General features: G+C 40.5%; 1 protein-coding gene across 5 annotated transcripts in view; it reads right to left on the bottom strand.

The window, feature by feature from the left end:
- The window catches only part of znf536 (zinc finger protein 536), a 240,464-nt gene that overhangs the window by 63,845 nt on the left and 164,169 nt on the right, over nucleotides 1-12,450 (bottom strand). For all 5 annotated transcript variants that reach the window (XM_086026490.1, XM_086026489.1, XM_086026486.1 and 2 more), the window contains one exon: nucleotides 778-948. In XM_086026490.1, the coding sequence (XP_085882616.1) occupies nucleotides 778-948 (171 nt within the window). The remainder of the gene's footprint in view (nucleotides 1-777; nucleotides 949-12,450) is intronic.

Here is a 12,450-nt window from a genome sequence, read left to right as displayed (position 1 = left end):
TAATGAAACATGTATTTTAGATGTACAAAATAAATAAGAAAAAAGGAATGATTTATTAAGTCGTGTCACGGAGGGAGATCTGTTAACACTTAGATTCAAGTACAGCGAACCCCCACTACTGGCAGGAGATAGAGACTGGGCCTGCTTGAGAATTGCAAAAATCTGTGAATAATGCAAATTATAAATGTATTGGATTTTTTTTTAATCCCAAAAGATTCGTGAATAAATGGGGATAAATCATCAATAAGCGTTTTCAGTGAAAATTGGGGGTTGCCCCCGCCCACCCAAAGTTAAAATTTTTAAAAAACTTTTTGAACCCACTGTATTTTGGTTTTTGATAAAATCGGGAAAAAAATAAAGTCAACACGCACGGTTAGCAATTCAAAAATAAGATAAACGATAAGATACCTTAACAGCGTTTAGTTCACCAAATAGTCAACATGAACTCAACTTAATGTCGCTTATGCAATTCATTTTGAGAAGACAACGTAATAGGCAATACAAAGTCTGGTTTGGGACCATTAAGAACAATGTGAATGTGTTGACTAACGAAAGTCCAGAGAGAGTCCAAAATGGCTACTTGAACTAGCTTAAACCTAGCTGCATGACTTGAATCAACAAAATTTAGTGAAGGCTCAACTTGACTTGATCACAGTAACTTGGGCCTAGTTTGAAACATGAGGATCAAGACTAGAGAGTTATTTATAACTATTCCTGATTTTTTAAAATTATATTTAGAGAGATATTTAGAGATTTAGAGATTTATGTTCTACTGACCTGTGTGTATGCGCAGGTGGACCTTGAGGTGATGCGAGGTGCGGAAAGACTTTCCGCAGTAGGGACAGTCTTTGGAGGCCGAGCCCAGCGAGCGCTCGCGATGCTGCGACACCGACGGCGGGACGCTTACGGCCGCCTTGGCAGCTGCCGAAGCCGCCTCCTCCCCAGCATCTGGAGACAAAATAGGGTGTTGCTGGTAACACATCAAGCTACAATCATAACGTCATCATCATCATCGCGCTATCATCATGACCGTCATCGTCACATCTGGAGACACTTTGAGAAAAAGCTTGCTTGGCACTGCAGGACTTACTGCTAACAATCATATTTACATCACACAGACACATAGAATTTTTCATATGAATATTACATGAGCAAATTTACAACATATTGAATATATATACACCAAATAACCTGATTACATTTAATGTTCTGTATATCTTTAATGAAGTTATCATATTCTTGTCCATATGTAGAGCAGGGGTCTTCGATCCTGTCCCTTATGGTCCGCTGTCCGGCCTGTTCTCCATATCTCCGTGCAGCAACACACCTGATTCAAATGCTCAGGATCGTTATCCAGCTTCTACAGACCTTTCTGATTATCTGATCATTTGAATCAGATGTGCAGCAGGGAGGGGTGGAAAACAGGCAGGGACCTTGGGGAACAGGATTGAAGACCCCTGATGTAGACTGAGTTACAGACACTAAAAGTGTGTCCTGATTGGAATCAGTCGTAGTAAGAAAAAGACATACCGGTACCGGTACTTTATGTTCATCCAATGTACCATATTTATGTCATACAGGGAGGCCTCAATTTATGAATGAGTTCCGTTCCTACACTGGCGATGTAACATGAATTTCCAGGTATGTCGGATTTCACCATTAAAGTCAAAATTTACATCCAAATACTTTGTATAAAAAAAACGAAAATACATTCAACTAAAAAGCTTAAGATGCTGTACTTAGCATTACTGCTGAGAGGTGGATGGAGAAGAAGGAGTGGAGGGAGAAAAAGGCAGATACTGCCGGCATGCAGACAGACACGATCGACACACTCTACGCATGCTCAACCGCAAGGCATGCTGGTCTTTGAAGTACAAGAAGTGCTTGTATGCGGAAGTGCGGTGGTTGCGCGCCAAACACACAAGTACACAAGCCGAGGTTAAGAAGTACAGGGACGTAGCACAAAAGCACACTTTTGGGGCCAGGAGAAAATCGGCCACTTCATTCTTGTGGTGAGTGACATGAATATCAAGTGTTTTATTGACAGTTGAAAGGAACACATGGAAATGATGTCCATTTGAGTCATGACGCCGTGCGTCGCCGTACACAGTGAGTTATTCAAATACCGGAGCAACTCTGTCCGCCCAATCATGTAAACGGGTTATTCAGAATGTTTCAGAAATCGGAATTTTGACCTTAACTCCAATATTGACTGCATGTAACCATAGTCACTATGGTGCTGGGGACAAAATGGCGGAGGAGGCAGGGGCCTCGTAAAGTCGAAACGTCCTAGGTCGCGTACGTCGTAATTTGAGGACTTCCTGTATTTAATGAATCTGTAACAGGGATGCACCGGGGCGAGGTGGTGCTATAACCCCATCAGAATTTTGTGTAGCCACAGTAAAGTCCCTCCAACATTTTATTTGATATTCAAATATATATTTATAAAATATTTTCTCAGCCTCCCTATAGTATATGGGTGAAGCCCCACTTTTTTCCCCATGAGGGTAAAATAGCCGTGCCTGCAACATACCATTTTCCATAGTTGATGTTTGTGATCATATTTAATGATTTACCATAGAATAAAAATGAATCCTGATTAAATTGCCATGCAAACTAGTCAGACCGGATTAGTCGTCGCGAAAAATCTGAGCAAACAAAGTAAAAAAAAGTCAATTACAGGGTGACCCCACAAAAAACCCCTGAAATTTTTTAATGCATTCGAACAGAAGGATGCAAGTTACAGGACGTAATTAAAAAAAAAAAAAAAGGAAAATTCCAACTTAATTTTTTTAAATGGCATGTTTTAAGGGGTCAATTACTATCAATAAAATATTTTTCTTCCATCATCTTTGTTTTATTGGATTGTTAAAACGTTCCAGTTTTTTTGCGTCACCCTGTACAAGAAAGAGTTCCAGCATTAGCATGTAGCGCCAACAATGCTAAGGAATTTCAGTACATACATACAGAATGTTAAAAATGTTCATTTAACATCTTCTCCGTTTTTACGGTGGCTGATGGAATGTTTCTCCCTTCTGCCGCCTTCCATTTTTATTCCCGTTCACGTCGTCGGCGGCTAAGGAGGAACAATGACGACAAACAGAAATAGATTTGCCTGTGTCAGCACGACGGGATTTTTCTCCCTTGCGCCGCCAGCTGATTGTGACAGCTCGCTGTCACAGATATGACGGGGTGATAACGCTTTTGACCGTGCGCCCCCCCACCGCTAAGAAAAAACGATGAGGCTGGCGCTTTAGTGCGACGCCACGTCTGTTATCAACGCAATCACCTCCGATGACGACGGCGTTGACAGCGGCATAATGCGAGGTGAGGGCGAGCAGCGTTATGCCGGCCGCCTCTGATGTGCTGACAGTCGGCGGAGCATGGCGCAAAAAAGGGGGCCCAAACAACACACGTCGCTCAATTAAAAATACCCACAATGGGCTTGATGGATGGGATGCCGAGCATGGGTTAAGCATCAAAAGCGTTGTTGACAAGTCATGTGACACGAACATTTTCTTTGTACATCTGAGACTAATTGATCGCAATTAACGGCATCTTAATCCAATACAAATAGTGGAAACAATTTGGACTGCAACCATGAATCGAATAACTCGGACAATCCGATTTCAATAAAGGTCAACGGAAATTCTCTGCGTTGAAAATTCACAGGAATGATTTTTCCACACAGTCTACTGTTACTGCAGTCGCACGCATCACTCCACTTATAAATAAGTTTGAGCAAGGTTGGCAAAACACGAGGAAAGGGTCTATTGAATAAAATTAGTTATTGTTTAACACTGAAAAAAGAAGATGAAGTGCAACGTGAACCACAACAGCATGTCCACAATTGCCACCACTCAACACGCAGACTGGGTTAGCCACTTAAGAGCCAGAAAAACTCTACACTCTCATTCACTGACACCCACGTCACTCACCAAGCCAAGCCCCACATTTAAAAATCACACACCCTCATGAGTCACAGATACTACACTAGAATGTGAGGATAGCAATCCCAGTTGGAGAAAAATGTTATATGTCATTGTGTTTCGTAATGCAAAATCAATGTCCATCCAAATAATCAACGGGATAATCGACGGCATACTCGAATACAAAAATACGTGATTGCTGCAGAACTTTACATTTTGACAGGTAGGTTCATTCAAATATTGATACGATGGAAATTCAGACATCATTAACATGATTATTGGTAATTAATTCAGATGTGAAGACATTTTGGGGAGAGAGGCCGCGTGCACCTTGGACTGGTTGCAAGCCAATCACGGGGCAGTCCGGAAAGTAGAGAGTGGAGGTTCACTGGCCAGGTACTTTTGCTCTGAATTCAATTGGTGACATTAACACGCATCTGATTATCTCAAAGCGTGGAGTCACGTAGTGTTTCTAGTTTTATAACTACCATGAAATGAATGCTAATCATCGTTAGCCCATCTAAGGCATTTCACATCACATGTTAGCATTAAAGTGAAAGTCAAATCTATGTTTGTTTTTTTTCAAGAATATGTTCTATGCAAATTTCACAAATTTCCAAATCCAAATCTTCTTTCGGGGCCTGTTTTTTTGGGTCACCCTGTATTTCATAAATTGTAGATTTCCACTGATCACGTGTTGGTCTGGAATGCATCTCCAGTGGTAAACAGGCACACAATATGGGAGCAAAGTGTAGTGAGCGGTAGAACTAGTTATGAAAACAGAAAAAAAAATCCTTTTCACTCTGCGTTATTTTTTTTCCTGCAATTATTGAATGGAAATGAAGGTGTTTAAGTCCTACCCCGAGTTGTTTGTGTGGACTTAAACTCACTGACATTCTGTCATGAATAAAAATGTTTGCGATGATTTGATAAAAGTTGGCCGCCACTACCGCCGCACAATAAGATTTTTCCTGTGCGTGCCGCACGCTCGCTCGCTCGCAGGTCGACAGAATGGAAAAAGTCAAGTCAGCAGGTCACACACAATAAGATGGCCGACCATTCAGCAGTCAGTGAAAAACATTAAAAGGCGGCCACAAATGGAAGTGGAGGAATTCCGCTGCATTTGCGACAGCAGGAAAGAAGAGCACGGGAATCTCTTTTAAGAAATAAAAAGTGTGCATGTGCCTGCTCCAAAATGAGGTTAAAGAATATATAATTAGCTTTGAAGTCTCCAGTGAAAAAGTCAAGTAGTAAAAAATGCTTTTAAAGTCTCATGCAGAGATTCTGCAAAATTGGTGCATGAGAGTTTGTCATCCCAGCGGCCTTTCACACTGAACCCAGAACGTGAGAGTCACATGTTAAACATTATGTATTGGATTGAATTATGATATGCCACCATAATGTGGCAATTTAGCAAGACATGACAGAACAAGACAGGATAAGACAGGACCAGACAGGACTCAAAAAAAGACATACCTGGACAAAAATGGATGGGACAAGACAAGAAAAGAGAAGGCAAGACAAGACAAAACAAATAGAGACAAGGGTGGACAGGACAAGCCAAGACGAGACAAGTAAAGACAAGGCAGGACAAAGGACAAGATTACAAATAACAAAGCAGGACAAAACATCACAAAACATGACAAGAAATGGCAGGACAGGATAAAAACCAGACGACAAAGGGCAGATAGATGGATGGATCGATCATCAGTCTAACCTCATTTGTTAAAAAGAAATAGATACACAAAACATCGTGGCCTGTAGACAGTAAATGTAAACTCTCGGATTCCCCTTGGAGGGCATGCGGGGTCCGCACCGCACTGTTGCCCGAGTGCGCCGCCTCACAAAACATATTTCCAGCGGTCGCCGCTACACATCTACACATCCTCTTTGGCACGCGCCACTCGCCGTTGTAGCAGACACTCGCCCACCTGCCCCACGCAGATGGAGGCCAAATTAAAAAATCCAAAACACGCCACCAGCCAGGTTGCGCACACACACAAACACACTTGCACACAGACAAACAGGTGCTCAAGTGAGAGTGCAGGAGGACCAAATACGTACACTGGTACCTCGACTTATGAGTTGAATTCATTCTTTGACCAAGCTCGGGACTCCATTCACTCATATGAGAAATACATTTTTCCCGTTGAAATGACTTGAAGTCGGTCATCGGTTCCTGCCAGCAAAACACATTTTTTGGTTGCGCCTTTTTAATAAAGGAATATTTCCCTGTGTATTGCCAGACAGCATTGCTTTGACTAAAATGGCAACTCACAAACTCGCTCTAAAAGAAATGAAAACTAATTGAAGTTGAAAAAAAAACAAACAAAAAAAAACTAAGAATAAAAAATCGAAAACTATTTAATCCCTTATCTAAACCCATCCTAGCTACCAAGTCATGGGCAGAGAAACTCAACGCGGGGGTGGAATAATGTAAATTTAGTACATTGCCATGTGACAATTAGACTTTTACCTAATATGTCCTACTTAATTGAACATAAGTACTACATGTGGATTATTTCGAATTGCCAAATGGTGACAATTACGAATGCGCAGAACATCAAATATTTACATTGTTGTTTAATTTCACACTCTTGACTGACAACTATACAAAGCAATTAAAAAGTCACGTTTCCATAAAGTGTCCGATTTAATAGGAAACCCGAACACACTCACACATGCAAGGAAAGGTGCATGTGTGTGTTGGCCTATAGGTAGACACGTGCACGGGTGCGTGCGTGTCTTTAATCAGTCGACTGATCCGTCTCTTTTAATGTGGCTGCTCCAATTACTGTAAAAGTCACGGCGCCGCACATAACCACAAATATTGACACTTTATTGCACAACACATTTATGACATTTTGAAGGTCACCTCGTATATTAGGCCCCATCGCTCACAACCAGTCGGCCGGCCGGACGAAGGAATCTTCCGGTGATATCGATCCGCCCGCTTTTTTCCCTTTTCTTGTCTATGCAAAGCGGCCCAGCTGTCGGAGGCGTTAACGCGCACTATATAGCGAGCGGCTCGTTAAAGGTCGACCGACGTCTGGCGCGCCTCACTTTAATCGCGCGCTCATCAGATAAGACGTGTTTGGACGGCGATTCAAAATGTTGACTGACTGTCTGATTAGCAGCACGGAAATACGTCAAAGAGCAAGACGCATAACATTGTACAGACGGATTTGGAAGATACATTTCAAAATATCAGTCCACCTAACATTCTTTTTTGTTGGTGGTCAAATTGATATTCGCTAATGTTTATAAGATACACAAAAAATATGGGCCTTTCATAATGTTGGTAAACAATAGGCATGAGGGTACTTAACATCACTGCTATTTTAGCTATCATGATCTGTGCTAGCTAACTTTGCTCACTAGCCAACACGCTTTAAATACTGCACACCACTGACGTAAAATAAAAGTATTAACAATCAAAAGAATAAAAGCCACTTTTAGAAAAATACGTACACTTCCTATTATTTAACTCATTCACTGCCGTGGATGTGTCTATTTGTCCATAGTAGTGACAAACAGACACCAGTAGATGGCGGTGAATCTCGGCTTGTCACGTTGGTTATTAGGGAGACAAATGCCAACACTTCCAAAGTCGGACAAATTTAGTCACCTCACACTCGAACAAAGTATATTCGCGTATGTTGTAAACAGGGTATGTGTTATGATAGGACGTAGAAAGTGTGTCGCAATTGTGAAAAAAGATGACAGTTTATGGAGTGAATAAGGAACGCCATGTAAAAAGCCACTGACGCTCAACTCGAGCAATGCGGTGAGTCAACATTTCTTTCTTCTGTTTCTTAGTTGTAAATCTGTAAATAAATGATGAACTTGCCATCAAAGGATTTTTCTCAATATTGTTTTCTTGTTGTTTTTATAGTTTGATGTGCCACAAAAGCAAAAATATATTAGCGTCAAAGTCACTATTCTGCTTGAGCTCCTTTTCTCCGGTTTTGGGTTGGAAAACACTGTTTTACTTAGAATGTTCTAAAACGGCTGGTGAGATGGGGAACTGTACTTTGAAAACGGTTGCCGGAGAATGAATGAATGAATGAATGAATAAACAAATACACCTAAAACTTTACCATATCATGTTCTTTGGACAGATGGTGACAAGGAAAACTGGATCTAAAGCATATCACATCATGTTTCAAGCTTGGTCGGGGCATTGTTATGTTATACCAATAAATGGTGGTGGTGTACGAAACTACTCAGTCTATGAAAATGTTTCTTTATGCATTAGTCATACTTCATTATTGTCTCTACCTGTATGGTGCAATAACGCACTCTTGGGGAATTTGAATGTATGATTGACATATTTTGAGTACATATTTCATATTGACGCTTTAATAATATGTACGTTCATGCACATTTGATGGCAGTGTCGACGGCTGATCTGACATCTGTTCATTCAATCAGGCCTAATTCCTAAGCATGTACCCTCACACTTGCACAAAAATATATTCCAAATACATAAATGGATCTTTAAATGCGACATTCAAAGCACTTTTATTCCATCAATGTTAAAATGCTATGAATTTATCATCTGTGATGGCGCCAAAGCTGCGAGCGCGGGCGCGCGTGTGTGTATGTGTAGAAAGCGAGGAGGAGAGAAAGGCATGTTTAATTCAAGTGTATCTGATCTGAGAGCAGCTCCTCTCCCCTCTGCCTTTACTGGTGTCACGGCGGCGTAATGGAACATGCCAGAACAAAGGCTCCCGGATCAGATTGGAGCAGAGTTGAACGGGCCATCTGGGAGGCAGGCTGAGTATCAGTCACTCCGCCGGCTGTCGGCTGCACTCCACGCACACTTCCTCCCTGAGTGTGTGTGTGTGCGTGTGTGTGTGTGTGGGGGGGGGGGTGTGCGTGAGACACCTCCTCCCTGCCTTCCCGCCACACGCCACCACAGGGACACCAGGGCATCCTCCATGACTGACTGACAAATATATAAATTGATAAAGATCTGCCACTGTGCGAGTGTGTGTGTAACGACCACACCCAGCTCTCATTAATGGAGGAGAGAACAAATACAGCATCAACAACAGCAGAAGAAAAAAAAAATCGGAGATGTTTCAGAATTCCGACACGCCGCTTGAATAAGACCAGGAAATATGAGTTTTTGCAGCGTCTGTTCAAATATGTTCAAGAAGATAATTAAATTGGATGCCATCTTAAATTCACTGATGTACATTCGACAGGAAAACACCAAATTAGAACATGATGAGTGCTATATGCTCAAAATTGTAATATGAATATTTTAATATTATTTTGGAGATACTTTTTTTTTTTACAGTTCATATGTTATTGAATGCATCTGGGACACAAACTTGAATTCATTCATTTGCATTAAACATGAATGATCAAAGGGACTTTTTCGAGAGTACATTTGATATGCTATGTCCTGATGTAGAAAGTATTTCAATGTCAAGAATTTGAAAGTAGCCTGCTGTCCAGTTCAATTAAAGATGACATGGCATAGGATGCATTCGGTACATTCTAGAATGCATTTAAAATGACACAAATTTCACATAGTAGAATGTTTTGAAATGCACTAAATTATTTTTTCATGAGATTGTTTGTTATGAAAACATACAGTATTAAAATAATTAAACATAACCAAAAATTAAACAGTTTGTGCAAGATTTCATGCATTCATTGTTCACAACTGCTCAGTAAAGTGCATTATTATTAGCTTTTCTTTGTAGAGATTAAATAATCTAGGCCTATGAGTATTGCCAAATCCTTCGTCTACATGTTTTGCTGCACCATTTGTGTTTAAATATCCAATGCTTAAAGGGTAACAAAACCGTGACACCGATGCTAGATTGCTGATTACCGTGTCTATGGCATTTTGGATTGTGCGTTAGGATTGAGCTAGCGGACTTTTGCCAGACAATGTTTATCTGACAATAGGTGTGTAACACATACGCTTGAAAAAGTATCACATTTGCTACAGCATCAATGATTCTTTGTGTTTTTGAGCTTTTTGGTTTGTAGTCACTAATGAAGTCCTTGATGTGACACATCCTTTTTTTCAGCTCCTGACGGAACGTCAGTCGTGGATCAAGTCAAGAATGGCAGGGACAACATTTGCGCATCAAAAGACACAAACGAGAGAACGATTGTCCCTTAATGGTGCCCTTTCTTCTCTCCCGTCCTGAACCCGGAGCGCAATTTGATGGCCGCCATATCACTTTCAGGAAATCAAAGTGTCGTAAAAAAGACGACTAAAATGTTTGTGTGCTTCTCGCCAGTCCATTATTCTAATGTGTCACGTGACTAGCCCCAAAATTGGACAGGGGGAGGGGTGATGTGGGAAACATCGGAAGGGGCAGGAATGAGGAGGGTGTGTGCGTGTGTGTGTGTGTGTGGGGGTGTGTGTGTGTGTGTGTGTGTGTGTGTGTGTGTGGTGGTGGTGGTGGGGGTGGGGTCTCAAATGTGATGACATCATTTGAAAGGCATTAGGCTTTTAAAAATGTTCCCACTGGGACTTGATTTCCTTACGCTGGAGCAACACAACACCATCCGGCCTCACGCGCACACGCAGTCTTTTGATTTGGAGCGTTGCCATCTTTGTGAGCGTGCGGTCGGTGCGAGTTAATCAATTTGAGGTTTAGTTACACTGCTGACGCCGGCATTCCCGCCGATCTGCGCGCACGGAATTTATTAAGCAAACAACAATTATCATTAAACGCCGCTGCATTAGTCGCATGTTTACTACCTGACAAGGAACTCTTCCGCACTGCACACCTTTGTGATTTTGGCTGAGCTGGGGATGGATGACCAAAATGGCTCGGATGTGTGGTGCGAGAATGCATTTTGAAATAGGAAATACTCTGGCATGATACGTTCAGGACGAGCGGTTGGTGTGAAATGTGGGACTCACATTTCCAATTTGTAGCTAAGTCGTGCCCCACTTTTATAGAAGTTCAGAAAGGAAAATGTGTTTTTCCAAAATAACCTATGAAAACAATTACATTATGTTTTTTAAACTTAACTACACTATGCTTGCTTGTTCAAAGTGCCTTTAATTTAGAGTACTTTATGAAAGTCCTTTATCTAATATGTTTTGATGTTTCATTATCTTTCTGACTTTCATACCTGTTAAATTACAAGTCCGACCTAGTATGTACGCTAAATATGTAGGTGTACAGTTGACCCCTGCATAATTCAGCACCCGTGTGTTCACATGTTCACGTTTCAAAATTACTTTTGCCAATATTCTAAAAAGATGAATTTATTTATTTGGTTGTTCTGGATTTTTTTTCTCTCCCAATTTTCATAGAAATAGTACAATGAATGTTTATCAGCATTTTTTGAAGATATTTCGGGCTTTGTAATATACATCATTTCCCAATGCATTTCAGTGGGCGTCAATTATATGCAGATTTTTGCTATTTGTGGGCTAGCCTCGTCCCAATCCCTTGAAAGTACCGGTAGTGTGATTCCACTGTACGGTTTCTGCCCTGTGTCAAGGTCTGATTTGTGAACACATGGTATGAATGATCCTCAAATAACCGCTTTAAAAAAAATACTTTAATAACAATTGTAATTGTTTTTGCCTCAGAGTGTGAAGATCTGCTCATTTTTTTTGCACTTTTACAAATGGTCCCTCTTTTTTACTCAAGCCTTCTTTACTGTTAATGCCACCGAAGAGAGACTCATTATGTTGTTGCAATACACCAAAGGGATCTGTGAGCTGAAGTGCCAGCAAGAGGCAGCCATTTTGCATTTACACAATAGCAGATAGCAAAGTTATTGGTGTTATTTCTGAGATACTGAAAGTATGAATTTATGAAAGTGTCATAACTTGACCACGTCTTTACCATTATTGTAACTGAATAAATCCAAGAGTGCAATGGGTTGAAAGAGTAGTTAGGATCATTTATGTACTTGCATCTGTAGAGTTTGAAGCGCTACACATGCATATTGTAAAAGGCACATCATTTTTATGTACTTTTGTCTTTACCGTTATGCAAGAAGTGTATTTCGGTGGGCCACCCCCCTTTGTCTGTCAATAAGGATTGCCTTCACTATGGATGCCTAAAATTTTAAATCATTAAGCATGTCTTTTATAGTATGGGAGACAGATACACACATAAAAACAGCAGCATAAAAATTTTTATCAGATTTTTACCATCTTTACCATTATTGGTCAAATTGCATGAAAATGGCCCATAAACAGGGCATGCTATTTATACAATTTCTACCAGGATGTTCTAGAACATGTTTAACTAGGACATAATGTTCCATTATGCATGTACCTATGACACATTCGAGATTGTATTTGATGTTTGTTCTAGATTTTATTTCATATTAGATTCATTCAATATTTTTAGAATGCTATTGTATGGTTAATGTTATTATGAACACATTCAAAAGTGCATTTACATATGACACGCTCTAGAAAAAATGATGCATTACAGATTAAATGATAATTTCATTTAGCCTCAAATTCCTCACATATTTTTAAACGTGCAATGCTATTTATACAATCGCATGAACA

The sequence above is a fragment of the Filicampus tigris genome, chromosome 3, assembly GCF_054856515.1.
Source record: "Filicampus tigris isolate MCC_2025a chromosome 3, RoL_Ftig_1.0, whole genome shotgun sequence".
In the NCBI taxonomy this organism is placed as follows: domain Eukaryota; kingdom Metazoa; phylum Chordata; class Actinopteri; order Syngnathiformes; family Syngnathidae; genus Filicampus; species Filicampus tigris.
Note: the sequence above shows the minus strand (reverse complement) of the source record. Positions and strands in the feature narration are given on the sequence as shown.